The sequence below is a fragment of the Diadema setosum genome, chromosome 7, assembly GCF_964275005.1.
Source record: "Diadema setosum chromosome 7, eeDiaSeto1, whole genome shotgun sequence".
NCBI lineage: Eukaryota > Metazoa > Echinodermata > Echinoidea > Diadematoida > Diadematidae > Diadema > Diadema setosum.
In genome coordinates, this window is record NC_092691.1 from 12,599,711 (window position 1) to 12,622,581 (window position 22,871).

The 22,871-nt window shown below is 37.3% G+C and overlaps 1 protein-coding gene across 1 annotated transcript in view; it reads left to right on the forward strand.

Moving 5' to 3' along the window:
- LOC140230903 (sorting nexin-24-like) overlaps window positions 1-19,628 on the forward strand; it is a 39,049-nt gene extending 19,421 nt beyond the window's left edge. The window contains exon 6 of the mRNA XM_072311046.1: window positions 18,608-19,628. Coding sequence (XP_072167147.1) covers window positions 18,608-18,761 — 154 coding nt within the window. The 3' untranslated portion in view covers window positions 18,762-19,628. The remainder of the gene's footprint in view (window positions 1-18,607) is intronic.
- Window positions 19,629-22,871: the final 3,243 nt, after the last annotated feature.

Consider the following 22,871-nt stretch of genomic DNA (forward strand, 5'->3'; position numbering starts at 1 on the left):
TGGTGTACATGATATGGTTTCTCTTCAATAGAAATGAGCAAAAACTCTTGTTAACAGTGTTTTGTCACCTCCGAAACAGTAATTCTTAGTTTTTATTAGATCTTTTATTAATCTCTAGAAAATTCTCACTTCCTGTTGCCATATTACTATTTTCATCCAAAAGAGATTCCTGTCAATTGGACAGAATCAAACAAAATTGCTTTGTCTTCGAGAAATTATCAAATATAATTCTCTTGTTGTTTCGGAGGTGACGATTGTTTCGGAGGTGACAAGTGTTAACGGAAAATTGTAAATTGCTCCGAAATGAAAACAACAGGCTATATTTCTACTACCTTCCTTCAGAGATAATGTGAGGGGATATGTTACATTTTTGTAAATGTAATGTATAACTGATGTCAAGAATAAAAAAATCAAATACATAAATCTGTTGTCTCGGAGGTGACAGAAAAGTTAACGGAAAAGTTGCATAAATTTATAAACACTCACCAAAAAATGATAAGCTATTTGAATCAAATAATCTTTGGATCGAAGTTAAGTCAGATTGATTACTATTCTGTTTTGGTGGAAATTAGCAAAGTTGAATTTTATAATTGTGAGCAAGAGCTAACTCAAACGAGGGGTTAATTGTTAACGGAAAATGTCACCTCCGAAACATAAAGTTTGGACAATTTCAGTCTTTAAAGAAGACAAAGCAGAACCTGGTAAACATAATAGTTCTTAAGTTTGGATACCTGTCTATCACCACAACAACAAAAATAATGAAAAGGAATAAACAATTTAATATGCTAGGTCTGACAAAAAAACCATGTCAGAGTGCATACACCAAAAGTGTTGGATTTCAAGCATGTAAGTGCATGCCACATCTGAAAGAAAAAGAGAGGAAAGTTCATTAAGGTACCCAAGGTAGACACTGTGGGTGGTAAGTTTATGAGAAAAAATAATGCATATCTGTCAGTGTATAAGAAAGTTATACACCAATTAGTGCCAAAACTGTGTTTTACACCACTGATTGTAAAAATGGCCAGATACAATATAGGAAGGATAGAAACATGTAAACAGGTATTCATTATGTGATGATAGGGGGAAGGGTTGAGGGTCAAACACTTGATGTCTTACAGTGTAGCTCAGAATGTCATTCTAGAGCCGTCTTTAGCTAGGAATATCCATTGTGAATATAACTCAATCAGGTATAGATTGCAGTGGAAATATTTCCTGCTTGCAGAAATGGAAATATTTCCTGCTTGCAGAAATGGAAATCAAGGGTCACTCCTCTAGACCGAAGGTACAGGTATCCTATTGTTGAATGGAAAGTCCATGTAACTGTAAGCATGCATGTGGAGGCATTCCTGTTGACTGTAACTTGCAGCAGTAATTTTCTCTATGGGGATCCCCATATAGTGAGTTCAGATACAGCGATAATTCACTTTTCTTTTATGAGGTAAATTATTTGGCCCTGACAATCGTTACTTGTTAACCTGTGGGAATTTGGAGTGTCTTGTTGTAAGATGAATTTCTGGCCAAAAATAATAAAAAACAAAGAATTTGTGCAGATGTAACAAAGATATTATTTGATCATGTTTATGTAGTGTGTACATTTGTAGATCTGTACAAAGTGCTCAGATACAACATGGATCCAGATATGTACAGACAATAAGCCAATCCTGACGACCTTGTTACAAAGGAATTCTCCTGTAGTCCTGTTTGTATCCTTTCAGCAGCAACAGAGAGAATGTTTTTTTTTTTTTAAATGATTCATTTACTAGTTATTGTTAAAGTCTTGAAAACCCGAAGTTTAGAATTGTTCTTCTGCCATTGTATGAATATTGATGTATTACAAGCAGTATTTTGCTAAGGAGTCATGGTTTTTGCAGCAAATGGTTTAATATTCACTCAGAACACAGACCATACAAACAATGTGTGGCTGTTTGCATATTTTGTGGTTTCTGAACAATGAACAGTTTTCCTTAGAACACTAAACTTGGTCAGAGTATCTGGAGGGGAAAGAAACTGTATGAGCTAGAGGTATACTGTAGCTCACTGAAACATTTCATCATTCCATGCATCTTCCACTCAGAAAGCTTTTTCTTTATATGACACCAGAGATTACACATTAAGGATGAAATGATCTTTCATTCACATCAAATTTAGATTCAGTTTACTATTAGTTGACTAGTAAGCTCTTAACCTTTGCAGATGAGTGTTGATTTGCTTCTTCTGGTGGATTAGAATAAGATAAAAGAGTTACTTATACTCTAATGGAACATAAATTTTCTAATTGTAGTTAAGTCTGTTAGATTTTTTTTTTTTTTTTGAGACCCAGTTTCCTTTGAATATTTCATCAGCCTCATGTTTTGTCTTTGGTGGCAAGGCAGCCAGCCACACATATACTATTGGCTTACCATGTAATCAAACTTAATCGCCTATCCCCAGACCAATTCATTCATTAGATTTGGATTAAGTACACTTTCCTCAGGCCCAGAAACAGAGTTTGAAATTCTGTGCATTGACTCAGCCATCACAGAATATCATGAAAATGAAAATGAGTATTTTCTATGTTTCTTTCTGTTTTGTTATTGCTTTGTGTGTTTGTACCTTGATATTGTTCTGCCCTCGTAGTCAGTTGTCCTTGTACATTTGTAAAACCCACTGAGGACGGTTTGATTTTGCTACAACACACATTTCCCATAGACACCTGCCCGAGTAAACTCTGGACTCGTCCTGAACAGGTTAACTTTGTATTTGATGGCTGGGGGTGGGATACCAATGATACACTTGTTACTTTTCATGGAGCAATTTAGACATTCCCAGACTTGACAGAGAAATAGGAGGTGAGTTAGACATTCTGATGAATGTCTTGGGAGACACAAGGATGTATGAACTCTATACTAGTTTGTTTGTTTTTTCCTCCCCGTTCAATGTTTGCAGTCACTCCCCACTGCTCTGTCATCTAGGAGATCCCCCTGGGCAAACATCTTATGTAGCTAAGGAGAGGGAAAACAACAGAAACTATGGGAGCTTTTGTCTCTCATTATCAAAGATGCACCCACTATCTCCTGTGTCCATGGCAATATCTCGTCTCATCATCATTTTGTAATCATGATGTTTTTCCCTCTCTCTCACAAGCCCTCCCTTTCCCATTTTATGGAATCAAAAAAAAAAAAAAAAAGGTGCAACTGGGATGAAGAGCTGTGAGAAAATAATGGAGGGTTTAGTCAAGGTAGACAAGCATTTCAAGAAAGTACACTGAAGTCTTAGCTTTCGTTGAAGACATCAACTACTGTTTTTATGGAAAAATGTTTACATTGGCATCCTGAATTGTAAATAAGCTATTCATTAGCTTGGAGAGGGGAAAGGGGTGATGAATCATGAGAAAACAACAGCGAGAAAGGGAAGAAATTCAAATCTAAAGTAGATATGAACAAGGGCAACCTGAACATTTTGGCACAGTTGTGTCAGAGGCAGTTACAACAATCTTTCTCATGTCCATTCCTTTACTTTTCAAGTTTGGCATTCAGTGTTTTTCACTAGATAATATTTTGTACAAGTTGTGCAATTTGTATGCATACTGTTGTGTCATAAGCAGTATTCTGTGATTCAAAAGGTACAAAGAAACTATTTATTTCACTCTGGACAGCATAGTAAATGCACTCATGTAATGTATCTCTTTCTGAATCTTTATACTGTTCTCAAACTACACAAGTGTAGAAATGTGACCGTGCTCCACAAAACGAACAAAAAGTCGCACCCCTTGATTTTAAGTGAGGACTCAAAAAAGGTGAAACAGGTCAACCAAGTCAATACCAAGTTTTTCATATTTTCTGAATGAGCTACACTTCTTCTACATTATTAAGTATGGGATCATAAAACGAATGGGAAAGTGCATTTTCAGCAGTTTTTGTACAACCCTTTTTTGTAAAGTAGTGAGATCAGGTATGTCTTTGAGGCCCCTTTTCATTTCTTGATAATCCTTTGCACACTCTTGACTTTCAAGTCTGATAACTTTTGAAGGGATAATGCTACTGCTTTGAAAGTTGGCATTAATCATGGATAGAATGTGTTAGGGCATGCTCACTTTCATTCATTGTTGTTGCTCCTGTGTCAGTTTACGTCCTGTTTTTTGTCTCAGTCATCACACATCTAGCACGGTTTGGTATTATAAGCGCTTGAATAGACAGATAGACCCTGTACTTCAGAGCCTCTTTTCTCGGTTCACCCTTTTCCTGAGTGTGTGCTTTCTTTCCAATATTTAGATAGGTTAGGAGAGTCCATTTCAATTGAGCCATACATCATTGTAAAGCTTAGAGTCTGCTCTTTCAGAATCTGCCCATAACTAAAAATCCATGTCTGGCGACTTTTTGTTAGTTTTGTGATGCAGGGTCACAAATAGACATCTGTTGGAAGGAAAAGTGTGTAGCTATCAAATATAATACAAGTGTGATATTAGAATTTTCTCTCTACAGCCACAACAAATGATGGAAATAACCACATTGTAGTTTCTTGTAAAGACAAAGAATTAGAATAATTATGGTTTCAAATGGATCAACCAGAATACCCCTGAGGGAAAACAGAAAAAAAAAATTAAGGTATAGAAGGATAATGATGATGATATCTATACCAACAGTTATCATATTTCATCGTAATGTATACTTATCATTCATCATCATTCTTATCAATGTTTTTCAGTAGAAGAAGAAGAAGTAGTAGTTAGTAGTCGTAGTAGTAGTAGTAGTAGTAGTAGTAGTAGTAGTAGTAGAATGTAGTAGTAGTAGCAGCAGCAGCAGCAGTAGTAGTACCAGTTTTAATGTTAGTATCATAGTTTATCTTTATTATTGATGCTGATGTTATTATCATTGTTTATATGTTCATAATTTTGGTTAATATCACTAGCAAAGTAAAATTTAAGTATAGAGTAAGATTATCTTCCTAATGTCACATAATTTTATATCACACCTACTGTTATGGGCAATGAGCTCAAAATGACAATTTTTTTCCACTAACTACCTCTTGGTATAACAATAATTGATTATAACTCATTTCTTGGGTTTCCACCAAAACTGTTTCCCATTAAGCCCAATCATTTTTTGAAGTGTATATGAAGACAGATATTCAATTACTGTTTGAAAATTTGCGCTCTACAATTTGGTTGTATCAATATATTTTTCCTATCAAGTCATAGAAAAAAGTTTGTCATGTAGACTACAGTGAGTGTAAACTGTATCACTTTTTAGACCCTCACAAAAAACATTAGAGAAAAAAAAAATATCCTGTACATTGTGCATCCCCAGAACTGTGGGTTTCTGTTACAATGCAAGCAATCTCAGTCGACAGTGTTTTAAAGATGACATTTCTTCAACACTCCAAATGAACTTCTACTGGGGCGTCTCAAGTTCGGCCTTAATGCCAGATTACATGTGATAAGATGCTGACATTTTGTAAATCTTGCGCTTAGAGGTAATTTGCATCCCAAGTCAGTAGTTCTTTGGTGCAGTGAGTAATCTGCATTATTCTTCTTTAGTTGTGAGACAGTGTTGTGTTATTGGTACTGTTGTCATTGCCATTTCTTCCTTTATTATCCTATATGTGACCCACTCCAACAAAAGGATCCGAAAGTCAAAGAAGGTTGATATTCTGAAAATGATGTGACATTATTCCCTTACTCTTCTTCTTTAATTTCATATGTAACATGTTACGACCAAAATCACTCTGAGAATGATCGCACAAAAGAAACAATCAACTGATGTTCAGGCGGTTTATTAACAGTGATATTGTGGGTACAGACTGGTAATCGGTTTTCACATCAGTACAATAATGATCAATAGAAACAATTATAAATCGGTAATGGAGTCACTTACATATTTTGTTATCAAGTAATCCTTTGAAAATGTTCAGATACGATGTTTGATGCACCGATGAATGATCCTTGACGCACAGATGAATGATTCCTCCGCCGTAACTCCAAAGGCGCAGGTTACGATAGTCCACGGTATAGATCCGGGGTAAACTCCACGATATATGTCCACAGCGAAACGCGCAGAATCCAAATGTTATGATGACCACGTCCAGTCGAGGCGTTGAATGATGATTCACTTTTTATTGTCCAGCAAGGAATCCGGCCCGTCACAGCTTCACCGTAATAATGTCCGTTGACACTAAAATATGGAGTCTATCTCCAATGTAGGCAAATTAATTCTCTGCAGGCAAAATGTCTCCCAGGCCTTATCTCCACAAACACAGTTTGTATAGCAGGTCAGCAGGTAACACAGGACTGACTATAACAAGTCGTTTCAGAGCCAGAAGTGACGTAACTCTCAGAGCAGAGGTGTTGGGTACTCTGCCTACTGCAGTATTTCTCCAGCTTATATACTATCCATTCACCCCTTTCTAGTACATTCTGTAATTTTCTCCAACCTGGGGCCACATACCTGAACATACTAGCAAGTCCAAATTCCAGGAATCCTGGATGTCTCACTGCCTAACTATGTGCATAACATCATTGCCAAAATTAACTACCAATCACATTGGGTTACAGGGACAGTGCCTCACTCAGCCAGCACTTCCTAGAATATTCTGGAATGGGATAAATCATTCTAGATTGAGTGAGCTATAATGTATTTCCTGTCACATGCATACATGTACTGTAGCTACATTGTATACCACATAGAAAATTCTCCACTGATCTGGTCAGCCTGTATGTACTATATCTATATCATATAGAATGTTCTCCATTAATCTGGTCACCCTGTGTACATACAATGTACACATTAAAACAACCATGCATACAGCCTTGATACATGTACATAACTACTTGTGTGTACATTTGTGACAAACACGACTCATAAATGTTCTTGGTTGCAGAGATATTGATGATTTTATGAGACCATGTTGAGTGGTCCAGGAAATCAGCATTTTGAGAAAACTGCCTTCAAAGTTTTCTTTACGATGCAATCGTGATCAAGGGGAGATAAGACAGTTTTCACCTCTTGACAGTAGAAGGTCCGCTCATAGCAACCTCTGTGATGTTCATTCAAGTTTAGCGCCAGAGGTCTACATACGACCAATCAGTAACCAGGATGCCATGCACTGACTAATGAGATAATTCCCTCATTACTAGGGGCGGAGTCTATCTGCAGCGCTATACCCAAATCTTCGGGCTCGTTTCCTTTCCGTTGAATGTTGGAAAATCATGGCCCAGAAAAACGCTACTTTTTTAAAGAAAAAGATAAGATCATTTAGCTCTGAAGTTTTGGCAGATGATAGACGAAACGATAGACTACAACATTATGCCAACAACAGAAATTTGATGGTTGTAACCGATTTTGATGATCTGACTTTGATCTTGATTTTCTCGGCTCAGCCGTCAGCGACTTTTGGATCTTTTTGTTGTGGCGGGTTACATATCATTGTCAGTACCATTAGTGTTATCATAATCATTATTATAACTATTATTATCACGGCTATCATGACATTTTCAAAAGGGGGGGGGGAGGGCCCAGTTTATCATTTCGGGTGCCACTTTTGTGTTTTATCAGCTAACAAGCGTTAAAGAAAAAAAAAGTCCTTGAACACGCACTTCTACCACGTCCAGGTTTCATCAGCTGACAAAAAAAAAAATCCCTCTGGTACGCTTCCAGTCGACATCAACTACCGTAACAAGCAAAACAAAAAAGCTTGACCACTTCCAGGGTTTAACAAGTGGGGTGGGGAGGTGGGGGCAGGTTTTCAGACCCTATGTATTTCTATTTCTTATTTTTTTTTTTTTTTTTAAAGTGGGAGGCCCGAGTGCCCCCCCCCCCCCATTACCCTGATTATTGTTATTACTGTTCTTATTGTCTGTTCATTTGTCTGCTGATTAATGCCGCTCATAGTGTGCTGTCTTTTTAACCTGTTGAGGATGGACTGATTTTGCTATAACATGCATTTCTCATAGACCCTTGCCCAAGTATACTCAGGACTCATCCTCAACGGGATCATATAGTTTTGGTTTAGACCTAATTTTAGGTTTCTAACAGGTTTTGGTGAGATAATGAGAAACCTCTTATGAAATATGAAAGAGCATGTAATTTTATGAGGAATTCAACGTTTATTTGATGAAAATTGGTGTTGAAATGGCTGAGATATCCAAAAAAGAGTGATTCTAATAAAGTGTGGGACCCACACTTTATTACGATCACTTTGTTTTGCTTTGTTTTTGGATGTTTCAGTCATTCCAAACACGATTTTCATCAAATAAACTTTTAATTCCTCTTAAAATGGTATGCTCTGTACTATATCATAAGAGTTTTCTTGGTATCTCGCAAAAAGGTAAAAGTCCAATTCTCATCTCCACCAATACTGTACCATCCCTTTAAAGGGTCAAAGGTCATATTTTGCAGTGGATATGACAAGTGGGTTTCATGATACATCGTGTTGAAATTTTTGTACTTGGGCTTATGGTGGTCAAATCTAGACTTGAATGCTTGGTGATGCTGCCCTCACTGTTCCACCTTATTAGGGTCAGAAGTCATATTTAGGTTGCTGACTTATATTCATTCTACAGGGGGATACACTTCTGTTCCATGGCAACTGATATTTTCTGGTTAATAGAAGGAATATCATGTATTTCTTTGTAGCCCCAAGACCTTTCTTTAGTGAAATTTGCTGCACAGGGAAAAATGTGAAAGCATACATTGTGATTACATTCTGTATTTTTTTTTCCCTGTCAAATCTGACTTTAATGAACGTCTATCACTCTGTCTGTCTGATTAACTTTATAATATTTTAAAAGCCAGCTTGAACACAGTGTGGAATTGTCCTTCAGGGTAGACTTGAAGTTCAAGGTTCATCAGAGATAGGCATATCGTATGCAATTAAAACCAGGAGCACTAGAAAAGTCTTAATGTAAATGCATGTTTGTATTATTACAGAAACAATCAAAACATTAAAACATACATGCAGTTGAATGATTTCTCAAGTGATGGGAGTGCAAATGCAAATGTCAAATGTAAAGGTAGTTAAGCTGCATTTAGGAATACTATTGCTGCATTTGAATCTTCTTTGGAGGTGTAATTAAAGTCAAATCTGGGAGGAGGGTGCTGATGACAAACCTTGAGATTAGAAATTACAGTTATGCCCAAATATCAAGGCCAGGGTGATATTTACAGCCCCTATGCTAATCAGGTGAGAAGGGAGATTCATTCCAGTAAACTGTCTGTAGGAGATAAATTGCTTTGGTTTGATTAATTTCTCTGCATGCTAACAGCCTCGCCACGGGTACTTAATCTGTAGCCGCTTTTGGATGTGCCCTTTTTAGTAAATCTTTTTAGTCAAAATTTATTTGTTTTCTCTGCACAGTGTTAAGATTAAGTCTCTTTGTCCTTTATTATCTCTCTTCCATGACTACATTTTGCAAACTTTATTGGCAATAAATCACTCCTGGTCGATGAGAATCCTGCCCCCCCCCCCCCCAATAACCACAAACTCTTTCAGATTGGCTCAAAACTTGTTTGTAAACATGGTTAAAAATATGTCTCCTGCTAGTTGATAAATTCTGAATTGTTGAGGATTCAGGCACTTGTGATAATGGAAGTGTTTTCCAGGTGAGTTTTTGCAATTTGGTTTGCAGTCTGTATATGATTGTAATTTGAGGAAGCGGAGCTTACATGTACCTTGACCATGTATTCACTTTTGTCGCAATGCTTGCTCGTATAGGTACTTATCTTACATGTCTGATTGACAGATCAGTGAATATGTTACACAGCTGTTGCATAGAGTGATGCTGGCAGTTGTTAACAAGGCTCATTAAGGGTCCGAATGTCTTGTAATTCTACATGTGTCAGAAAGCATAATTGGGCAATTCCGCGGTTAGTAACGTTACATTTTAGGGACATTCTCATGATTTAGATTATACTCATTTCTCTATCTGCGGATGTGAAGTCTCATTAATGTCACCAGAGATCATTCTAGTGTAGACCTAGAACAGAGCAAAGAATGAAATCATTTCATGAATTATTTTAGAAGAAAGGTCTGCTTTTAATGCCGGTTAGTAACGTTACAAAAAAAGGACATAAAAAATTGATGAGCATCTTTGAACAAAAAGTTTGCTAAAACTGGTATAGCTTGAAATATATCAACACTTATTTTTCATTTCTAGCTTTAAGGGCAATATCTACCCCAAATATCCTTTCTCATTATAACTTTGTTTGAAAATTAAGTACAAAAATCATGGTTAGTAACGTTACGGTTAGTAACGTTACGGTTTGTCCAGTGATTACAGAATTGTGTGTTAAGTCAAATCATTACATGTTTCCCCATGAGAATGCAAAGTTAAAGCTAAGAAACATCAGATAAGACATGAAACTCTTATTTCAATCATCAAACTCATGCAGTATAGTACCATTGTACTTGTACATGTTAAAAAAGACTAGAAAAAAAAGTTTGCATAAATTACAAACTGAAAAAAGTACCACTTTTAAAGACTAGGTCAAGTGATATCCACAGTTTCATAACTTTGCCAATCACTGTTCATCATGACTCACAGTAATTCACAAAAGCAGCCTGTTTTATTGAGCAAAACAGTTGATGTGTTCCTTATCAAGAGTACCTTTAATAAAGGGGAAAGAAATCAAAGAGCAAAACTAATGTTACCAGTACGTACAGTGTATGGCCAATTGTGGTGTGCGTAGTCATTGCACTATAGGAATCCAGCATAATGCAATGTTTTATGTTATTGTGAAAGTAGTTTAAGTCATATGACGTTAACTCAAATAATACAGTGTATTAGTTGAATTCGTGTTTATTCAAGTCTAGAGACATGTATTTTTTTTTCTTTTAGACCAGTTTGAATGTCTAATCTCTGCATTGTTCTGAAAACAAAAGTCTGTTCGCTGTACCTGAAGCGTAATTAACCGTGACAAACCATTGTATAATAATTTCAAATTGGGACAGAAAATTTGAAGTGATGGCCTCAATTGTTTTTAACACTACTTTCCACACAAAATGCTGTGCTGGCCCACAGATTCCATCAATTGCCCCTTCACGTGGGAAGTGGTTAAAAAAAAAAAAAAAAAATTGGTCAATGTGCACCTTGTGAGCCTTCTGTAGTGATGCGAATGCTGTAGACCAACCCCCCTCAACATTTCCCGCCACGATTCCGCAATGCGCAAAGATTTTGCCGCATCGTCTCATGACTTTTTTCATTGAAGTCTCTCGCATATTTTGAGACCAAATTTGCGACGTCCCGGTACACCGTTCTGCAGTTATGTAATGTTTTGCATAAATGCACGTCGACCTGAAAACAGCTCAAATTCATGATATCGTGTGCAAATCCAATGCAAATTGTGTTTTTTCATTAATTTATATTAATTAGATTGTTTCAACCTTTGACCAGTGAAATTAATCAATTGTAATGTAAATAAGCTCGAAAAAGTGCCTGCAACAAATTTTGGCAAAAAATAAACAATAGAAAACAAAAGGTTAAAAAACATTACAATACATAAGAAATTAACAAAACAGTAAAAAACAAAAGAAACTGATTTTGATTTTGCCATTTTTTTGCAAGAAAATTGTTTGATGTGTCTTGAGGAACTCTTACACAAAAATTTAGCAATCCCTCAGTCTTTTTTATGGAGTTATAGGTGAAAATATGATTTCATGCGTAAATTTGCATAATTAATTTACTAAAAAAAAAAGCTAATATCTTTTTACTGTATGACCACATAATCATGTAGTTGACATCTGGCTCTATCATCAGGCAAAATTTTGCCAGACCAGGACCTGTCCATTGGAGTCTTATTCACTTCTTTCATGGTTAGTGACGTTACAATACACACAGGCTGTGGTTAGTAACGTTACATGGTTAGTAACGTTACACATTTTGACTGCTGTTATTTCTAACTTCTATAATGATTACTAATACTTATTTCTATATTTCAGTTAGTCATTAGACACAGCAGGAAAAATTGAAATATTATCATTCATAGACACTTTATACTCTCTGGAGGTAAATGATTTCACTTTTTGGTTAGTAACGTTACATGACTGTCCGATGGGTGGGGAATTGCACACATGTTTGCATTTCAAAGACATGTAAGTTGATTTTACTTAATCTATCCATGAAAGCACAGCATTGCCTCTATGAATTCAATATTTGTGGCTAGAAAATAGCATTTAACTTGAATAGCTATCTTCTTTGCCATTATGGAGATTTTGCTGATGAAATTCAATCTGAAAGATTACTTGTTCAAAATTGGTGAATTCAATACCTAAAACTATCAAGATACCCTGAAAAATAGTTTTTCCTGACTTATCAATGTGTTCTTTCTGAAGTCAAACACAAAAATCAAGGAAAAAACCAAATTGAAATTTTATGGTCATGTCCCTCTAACTGCGGAATTGCCCATTTCAAATCCTAAATCCCTTTTAGCTACCAGCTTAAGCATTTGAGAATGTTCGTGCCAGTGTATGGAAGGAAGTCTTGAAAACTGACTGATCTACAGGTGGATCTGCCCTTTTGCAGCAAAAATCAAACCAAATGATATACTGTAAAAGTCGAATTTTTTGCGCATTTCGTGCAATGAGAAAATACTTATAGCGTGAAAATAAAAGCATGCCGAGCACAAAAAATTACCTGTGCAAAAATATCCACTTTTACAGTATTTTCATTACTTGCCAGAGCAAGGGTAGCAATGAACATAAGTTTCAGACAGCCAACACTATCGAGTTGTGAGCCATTCACATTATAATTTTCTTTTAATTCACCAATGCTTTCTCTATAGGACTCAATAATATTGAAATGCATTTTTTTTTTTCTTTAGAGAAGGAGAAGGTGGTCTTGCTTTTTCTTTTTTTTCCCCTTTCCCAAATTATGGCATGTGGATTAGGGTCATGAAAACAGTTTATATGAATGTCACAGAAGAAATATACCACATAATGATTGATTACCCCGAAGTTTGACATGTGACATTGTGAGACAAGCTATCGTCATCTACTCAGTAGCCCGAGATCCATTATTTTCCACACCCGTTGTATGATTAACAATTGTCTTTACAGAGCCCCTTGATTAAAAACAATAAATCTTATCGAGGGAGCTGACACAAAATAGTTTTGATGTAAATTACAAACACTGCGGCTGCGAGTGTGAGAAAGAAGTTTGTTGGGTATGCCTCATTGACAGTGTTGTGATTTATTCAAACATATCACTCTGGGTAAATTTGGGTAGAGGGTGGATCATACAACAATCATTGAGAGAGCTATTAAATGCCTTACTGCCACTGTTTGCAAGGAAACAATTACAAATGTTGGAAAAAATATGACAAATGCTTGCTCTGCTTTATTGATTGGTGTTTCTGTGTAGTGTCCTGGGTGTGCCAAAAAGGCAATTTCATCAGCTAGGGACTCTGCCCAGAATCGTAAACTATGAATATACAGAGCTACAACAGATCAAGTCATTAAATCAAGTGTTCTGGTGAACTCACATGTGACTTTGTTCCAGTGTGACTTTTCTGCATTCTGAGATAGTTGCGAGTTTCAGCAGTTGAACAACCTTGTTTGTTTCCATTCCAAGGCCAGTACACATACAATATCCGGTATTGGTTCTGTATGTTACTCAGGAGTGAAATTGAAAGGTGGACAGGACCCTGCACCAGACCACCCCCCCCCCCCCCCTTAAAATTGAAATAACGAGGAAAACTCCAGAGAAAAATGGCTAGCTATGGTTTGTTCTGTGAAGCATTAGTTTTATGCCTGAAGCAAGTGTAGCATATCTGGAAAGATATATTATATGTTCCACGTGGTTGGTATTACTTAGCATGATTAAGTTGCACTGCGCAAACAAGTTTTTCATAAATCCACAAAGGAGACTGCTGCTGAAGGTCTCCAAATCCGTTTCTAGGAACATCATCTCCAGAGAGAGAAGTCTGTGTCGTCCAGAGAGGCGTTTAGGAAGGATGTGAGACTACAACTATATCTGCATGTAAAGGTTTATAGGCTGCAGCTGGGGATTTACAAAGGACAATGCTGTGATAGTAAATGTTGATGGTGATGGAATTCCACCTTTCAATGGGAAATTTACATGATGTACTAGTAATACGTATATTGTACCTTTGGATTCAGTTAACCCATTTGTTACAGGAACCCAGTATACCAGGTTTCTGTGGCATCAACTCAGATATACATAGAAACCTGGGCACCATTTCATGAAAATTGTCAACCCTGACAAGTTGTCAATCTCTGACAGTTACCATAGTATTAAATAGTCAGGGACCAGAGCTTCTCAGCCAATGAAAATCAAGGATTTTACTGAACTTGTCAGGACCTGACGACTTCACTTGTCATGGCTGCCAACTTTCATGAAACGGTGCCTGGTATACTAGGTTCTGTATGTCAACAAAAGTACCAGCGATCATGACCTTAATTCATGTTTACTAGTGTTAAATGCTCACTATTACTTTGATCAACAGATTAGATTTACAGGACTAGCTGATTTTGGTATATGACACATGTTTCCCATAGACACCTACTATGTTTCATTTCTTGTTCTTTTGCAATGGTAAGCATGAGATTCAGTGAAGTGTAGATTTTTTTTCTCTTTATACAGCCATGTTTTTTGATATTATGAGTCAGAGGAGTTCAGATTAATGTAGTCATCTTTGGTGTGTGAGTACATCACCTCTGGAGCAGAAGATTGGAAAAATGAATGTTTGGTATATATGAGAAAGGTAACAAATTGAGAAATCAGAAATGGTCTGATTCTTGGACAGGATAAGATTTCTATTTTTCTTTTTACTGATTAATTCACCTCTTAAAAGGAGTATGCAGTGTGAATACATTGTATATGCAGTGTGTAGATCTCTATCTGTATTGATGCAAATAACCCTGATCATCATTTATGTGGTCAAAAGAATATCTGAATATTTGCCATTAACATTTTTTTCTTCTATTTTTCTTCAGACTACTTGGATAAGCCCCCCCCCCCCCTGAAAAAACAAAAACAAAAACAAAAATACACAAAACAAAACAAAACAAAACAAAACTTCCAAACCAAGATTTTAGTCAATCATTGCTCAAGTGCTAATCTGATTAACAAGACATCCAAATGCACCTTTCCCTTGCATGTTGTCCTGCAATGTCATATGTTAATTCATATTAGTCACATGGAAAAATGAAAAGTTCTGCAAATTGTGTGCTGTGTTGTTTTGCCAAATTAGACATCCCTCAATCCCTCTTATACAAATGTACATGTATGTAATCTTGTTGTACTTGTCTTAATGAATTATTTTTTCTTTCTTCTGAAATCTTGATTTAATGTCAAGCCATAGTTGGATTGTCTTTAGGTCTTGAATCAGGAGAAGATTACATCATTGAGAGGCAAATAAAAATTGATTTTCTCTTCCCCTTCCCTCCTCCCCCCCCCCCCCCCCCCAGAAAAAAAAAAAAAAAAGCTGAGAAAACTAGAAAAGCACTCTGAGAGCGCAGACCTCCACCAAGCAGCTACTTTCCACCGATGATCTTGCTCTTCCATAGAGATCAGTGATTTCCACCCATCCATGCATGCTGAAAAATCGTCCAATTTCCCAATATGGAAGCCTTTGTTACGTCATAAACCCTCAGCTGTGTGGTGCGCCTCACCCTAGTAGAAACTAGAGCACATACTTACAACGTAAGTGCCCGTATGAAAACCTGAAAGATGCGCAGCTTGAACTCCCACGTTCATTGACCCTACCTGGCAAAATATTTTAAATCCTTCATAAAATCCATAAAAATTTCCAGATCACTACCAAAATTTAAGCATCTGTTCCTTTTGTAACTCTAAACCTTTCATGCAAGTTTCATTCAAATCCATGCACAATTTTTTGAGTTATTTTGCACACAGACAAACAAGCAAACAAACAAACAAACAAACAAGCGGTAATGAATTTACATAACCTCCTCCCTTAGCGGAGGTAAAAATGGTCATATAATATGCATTGTACATGCATGCAGAAGTATGCTCTACAAAATTTCTGCAGTTTTACCTGGGACTGAATATAACTAGATGACATTGACAGATGTACTCAGCAAGGGCCACATGAACTTCTGTACATATGATCATATTGTGTTTTCAATTTTTAATAGTACGCTGTAGTAGTACAAGTTCGTAGTGAAGTGCATTGTAGTAGTAGTAGTAGTAGTAGTAGTAGTAGTAGTAGTAGTAGTAGTAGTAGTAGTAGTAGTAGTAGTAGTAGTAGTAGTCTGTAGCAGTAGTCTGTAGTAGTAGTAGTAGTAGTAGTAGTAGTAGTAGTAGTAGTAGTAGTTGTAGGAGGAGTAGCAGGCCGAAAACCAACAAGCAGTTTGTATCTAAGCAATATAAGTAGTGGTAGTACATACTGGATAAAAGAAGTAATGACTATAGGTAGCAGTTGTAAGTAACTAGTAGTTCAACCAAGTGGTAATAGTACTAGTGCAGTGTAACATCTGACAGTATTAAAAAAGTACAGGTGCAGGATTAGATTTAGTAGCAGCAGTTGTGTTGTTGTTTGTATTATTCCCATCATCCTCATGATCATCACATTGTTGGTACACTGTATTGCCATCAGTGCCGTACACCCCTGCACAGATTTCTTCAGCCTTGCCTCTCACGCACAACACTGAGATGTTTCCATCTTCATGTCTTACCGTTTGTCATGATTGGATGTTGCCTTTGTCACTCAGGTGTTCAAGGAATGAAATTCACAGATGTTGGGGGAAAGGTTTACATGCTTCCCAAAACACTATGTGCTCCCCATCCATCCGTGCAGAGCTTTACAGAGTTCAATGTTATTCATCTTATGTTTGAAACACCACACAGTAGCAGGGAGAATTGGAGTGTGGATTGTCTACAGGGTGTATCAAAACTTCTTTTGCTTTCATGCTAAGGCACATTATTCTTAAATTCATAACTTTGATGTTTTAAGTAATGTCTTTTAGTCATCTATCTGTTATGTGTCAGCCCGCCCTGGTTAAACAAGATTTGCTTGTATGTTGGCATGCTGTGTTACAGGCTGAAATGATTGATGACGTGTTTACTATGTGTTCAGTGTTGCTTTTGAAAATGTACTAACAGCATTTCAATGACTAAGTCATTAATGAAATTTATACAGGTGAGCCCCATGATAACAAACATGACACATACCATGAAATTTTACCATTGTAAGATTTTCCCACCCCAGATTTTATTTATATTTGACACAAGCTTACACGAAAAAGGCAATTCTCACCTGCAAGTGGGACTTACTGTGTGTTGACTGTTTGTGGTCCTACACGTGTGTATTTATGTGGCAACCTATGGACAGCTGTTTAACAAGATTTCCTTAGAATATGAGAAAACGCTTGTTCTGACTATCTCGTTTTAATGGTGTTCACCTGTATTATCTTAAATGTGAATGTCATACCTGCTGTATTAACCAAATGAATACTGTATAAGCTGCTATTTTCACGAGGCTTTAATTTTCACGAATCTCAGTTGGACCGCGAATCTAACAACACGCGAAAATGTCACCATACGCCAAGGTGGTAGTAGTGCGCTTATGTAGGCCTCTGTGTCAATTCGCGAAAACAACATCTCGTGAAAATATCTGTGACCTTCTCATTCGTGAAAATATCTGTATGTGAAAATAACAGCGTATGCAGTAGCAGTTAAGTGTAATCTAAACTTTTCTGATCTCAGCTTGCAGCCTAGTTTGTTTTTGTCTTCCTTCTTTCACACTTTTTTAATGCCAGTTTAAGCATTTGAATTGGCCATGAGATATTTTAAATAGTGTATTCTACTGTAGATGCTTGACATTCAACTTATGTGATATAAAAAAAAAACAAGATTTTCAGTGTGCTTGTATTAGGCATTCTGCTGCCAAGTTGCAGTATTTTAATTTACATGAGAACAAGTTTTCTCTTTGTAGTACTCATATGTAAACTGAGCATAGTCAACTTTTTGGCTGTAGCACAAGAAAGGAAACCATAGTATGCCTTACAAATTTTTATGTGTGATATTGTGCATGCTGTAGTCGATAGAAATTAGCTCTTGTGACACATCATTCCCCAATGATTATGGAGAAATCCAACAAAAAACCAATGAAACCATGTATTTTGGTGTTTGGTATTCAACTTTGCTTCCCTCCCCCTTAAAACTTGAAAATAGATGATTATAGAACAAAATTCAGAACAAAACCTCAGGGATGACCATGGGATAAAAAGGCCAAGTGACCAGTGATCAGGAGGATTGTAATTATTGTACATACATGTATGTACAACTGTATGTTGCAGTATTTGCAGATGCCAGGACAGTGACTTTGATGCTCTTTGCTCATTGGTCGTATCCGAGGTAACATTGTGGTATTTAAACTGGAGTATGAAGTTGCTAGTCTCATAACACATGCTTCTAGATGTAGCAGTGGCAAAGATCTCACCAAAAGTGACTGATCTATACTACTTTGAAAAATAAGAAGTTTGAAGGCTGGCATTTTGATGTACCAGTAGATGCACTGAATTACAAAATTAGATTTCTGAAAGTAAGGTGAGAGGGAAAGGGAGAGAGAGAGAGAGAGAGAGAAAGTGTGCTGTAGATCTTTCCATCATCAGCTAGAAATTAAGATGTAATCCATATTTTTTTTCTTGGCAGTCATCAGCCCGTGATGGTGTTCGAGTCAGACCCTTTCCTTTTGCCATCCCCCACGGATGCCGGCCTCCCAGATATTCTCAGTGACGGGGTGCGGCAGGGGCTCTACGACGACCCCCTGACAGATCCTGATAGCTCCACCAGCTCCTCCTCTTGAGAAGCAGCAGGGAGGGAGTGAGACCAGAGAAAGGGAGGGCAATCCAGTAAGCTGCCGTCATGATATGCCATGGATACCGTTGCCACGATGCTGTATCTTGCCCTCGAGCTCTTGAACGTATTTTCAAACTGTGAGATCATATCAGTCAGTGCTTAATGAAAGGGGCCAGCACAGACTCTTTCCATTAAAATGCTAGCTACACTGTATGTTTTCTCTTACCAGGAAACATCCATATAGAGATGGTAACCATGGATACGGTTTATTTGTCAGTAATTCAGGGAACTGTATAACTTGGCCCCTTCTGCAAGACTGTCTTTGACGTGGCATTAGATTACTTCCAGTTGATACCGCTTACCAAACAGTGACACCAGAGTACAATACATGGTGCATTATGGAAGTTTAGAAGCATCACATGACACTGTTATGTGAGAGAAACATAGAAATCTGCCATTGCATGGGCAATTCCATGACTGCCCCATGTCCCATTGCATATTCCATGAAAGTGCAGTGAAGTTCTGCTGTAAAGTTCACTCCTCTTGCTATAATGCAGAGCTGTTGTATAATCGAATGTTCACCCAGTCATCTCCCTGTCATGCTACAGTGAGAGTCTCCTTGTCAGCTACCCTGTGTATCCAGTCATGATACAACATTGTTACTTACAACATGGTTATGTTAAACATGGTTATGTTTAATAGGTCATGTGAGTTGATTGTTTTGTGGGTAAAGCACCATTACAGGCGTGGCGATACGGTGCAATTAACTCACCAAAAGCATATGACCTTGAAGCCTCATTCGCATAAAGTAGACAGCTTGCATGCAAAACCGCTGGGGAAGTGTTGCAAGACAATCGCAATATCTCACCTCAGAAGCCATCAAATGATTAAATCTATACAGCAAATTGAAGAAGAAACTACAGTATTCTCTAATTCACAATGTTAGTTATTTTGGGTTTTATTGAGGATAAACCTGTGAAAATAATGTTGAAACTTAGCTTCCAAAACAGAAAATTTGGTCTCAAAACAAGTGTTATTTTTTCACATTTTCCTTCATTGCTCCAAAATGAAACTTTGGTATATGACTTATGGTAGTATATCCATACTGTGTTCCAAATATCTTTTCTGTATCATTTGGCGCACGGATATGTCCAGAAAAAAATCGAGATCACTGTCACTTGTGACCCACGGAAAACCCATAGCGTAAGCAGTACGCAGTCCGATGTATCGGTTTTCGTGCTGCCGAAACAGTTGAATCACATTGCAGGGTTCCTCTCTTGCCCACTCACCACCCTGTGAACCAAAAACCAAACCCTGCCGCATTGCGCCGAACCTGACGCCGCTGATTGGCTAAGCGCGCACTGACCAGTAGAGAACGCATGTGCAGGAGGATGATCTAGTTGTGCATGTCCAGTATTTTCTCTTAAATTGGGTTGTCTTTTTGCTCTTATTTTCAACTAACTACTAATTGCTCCAACACGAAACTTCGCAGGTAGTGAGTCTGGTGTATACAGACTACACATGTAGCAATATGTTAATCAAATGCATATTCATGCAGGCGCAGACTTATGTCCAGAAAAAAAATTGTAACCCTTTCCCACGGTCAACTCAAACAGAAAAACACACATATCTCAAAAGATACATTGACAGCATTTTTGCCCAAAAATCATATGAAGGATGATATATCCATACTATGTGTAAAGTTTCAAGGGATTTTGTGTTAAAATAAGGGAGATATGAGGAGGTGAACTTTTGAGATTTTGTATGTCTTTCCCTCCGCACAGTGCTCGATGACCGTTACGAATTCAAAAAGCTTATCAGTGAGTTAATTGCACTATATCGCCGAGGCAGATTAATGGCACCCAATGTAGCAAAATCGTAGAGTTGTTATGTGTAATGCGGAAATCAAGAGAAATTTAGATATGCATTTTCCCTTTATTTTTGTATGTAAAAAATATATGCAGATATCATATCGATTTTTAGAGTCCTAATTTCATAATTCCTAAGAATTTTCTTCCATGATGAAGAAACAAAAGTAGAATCACTGCACCTGGACTTACTGTTGAATTCCAAGAATAGTTTATTACTGGACACTTCATCAGCTCATCAGCAATTGCTAGAATCAGTAAAATATCAGATAAAGCACAGACACTTTTCTGTTATGACCTTGTTTTGTGATAAACATGACAAAAATAAGAATGTTTTTCATCCTTGACATATACTGGTACTGACGCTACATACGGCGAGTGGCATGTATCTTTTTTTTTAAAGACTATTCTTCTTGGTGGTTGATATTTTAACAAGGTTTAACCTTAACTAGGCCGGGCTATTTAGGTAGATCATAGAGCTGGGGGGGGGGGGGGGGGGGGGCCTCCCAGGCCCCCCCCTCCAGATCTAGGCCGTCGACTGCACGATCGCGAAGAAAATTGGCACACACATTGCCTATGATGTAATCTAAAGTACCACAAAGTTGAATTTAAAAAAAAAATGTCATTTATGCTAAATTATGCTAATTTATGCGTAATGATGCATGAAATCAAACAATTTGGTATATATCACTAAATAAAGCTCAAAATGGGCACATTTTTTGTGTTAATATTCTTTTTAGTGTCCTGAGCAAATGTAAGAGAAAAAAATTGTGCCATCAGAAAAAAATTCTTAAGTATTTTATTGTTTTTTTGAATTTCTTATGTATTTCTTTGTTTTTTTCGACTGTATGTTTTCCATTGTTTTTTCGATGAAACTTGTCCATGACATAGTTCCAAACAAGAAAGTATGTTATTAATTGATTTTAATCAATAAAACCCCAAAATAATCATGCTTTTATGAAATTTGCCAGTAAGCACAGTTTGCATTGAAATTGTACACGAATTCACGTTTTTGAACAATTTTTGGTCTGACATGCACGTACATATTTATGCGCAACTTCGGAACCGCGCGCCCAGGCATCGCAAATTTAGTGTCAAAAGATGCGGGAGACTTGAAAGAAAAAAGTCATGAAATGTCGTGGCAATAGCTTTTTGCGTTAGCGATACATTGCGCGGAACGTCGAGGGGGGGCCTCGGAGGCCCCCCGCCCTAGTTAGGGTTAAGTTTCTTTTTTTGTAAAACCATACAAGTCTTGGCCTTCCGTGAATTTATGAAAAGGAGAGAGGGTGAACAAATAAAATCTAAAGGTTTCAGTGAGCATTTGCATAAGGTTTGAGACGTATTGTCCATCTATACAGTGTAGGTTAAGAAGGAAAGGAATCAGAAAAAGAATCATTTTTTCACATTTTCCTTCATTGCTCCAAAATGAAACTTTGGTATAGACTTATGGTAGTATATCCATACTGTGTTCCAAATATCTTTTCTGTATCATTTGGTGCACGGATATGTCCAGAAAAAAATCGAGATCACTGTCACTTGTGACCCACGGAAAACCCATAGCGTAAGCAGTACGCAGTCCGATGTATCGGTTTTCGTGCTGCTTGAAACAGTTGAATCACATTGCAGGGTTCCTCTCTTGCCCACTCACCACCCTGTGAACCAAAAACCAAACCCTGCCGCATTGCACCGAACCTGACGCCGCTGATTGGCTAAGCGCGCACTGACCAGTAGAGAACGCATGTGCAGGAGGATGATCTAGTTGTGCATGTCCAGTATTTTCTCTTAAATTGGGTTGTCTTTTTGCTCTTATTTCAACTAACTACTAATTGCTCCAACACGAAACTTCGCAGGTAGTGAGTCTGGTGTATACAGACTACACATGTAGCAATATGTTAATCAAATGCATATTCATGCAGGCGCAGACTTATGTCCAGAAAAAAAAAAATTGTAACCCTTTCCCACGGTCGACTCAAACAGAAAAACACACATATCTCAAAAGATACATTGACAGCATTTTTGCCCAAAAATCATATGAAGGATGATATATCCATATGTGTAAAGTTTCAAGGGATTTTGTGTTAAAATAAGGGAGATATGAGGAGGTGACCTTTAGAGATTTTTTATGTCTTTCCCTCCGCACAGTGCTCGATGACCGTTACGAATTCAAAAAGCTTATCAGTGAGTTAATTGCACTATATCGCCTAGGCAGATTAATGGCACCCAATGTTGGAAAATCGTAGAGTTGTTAT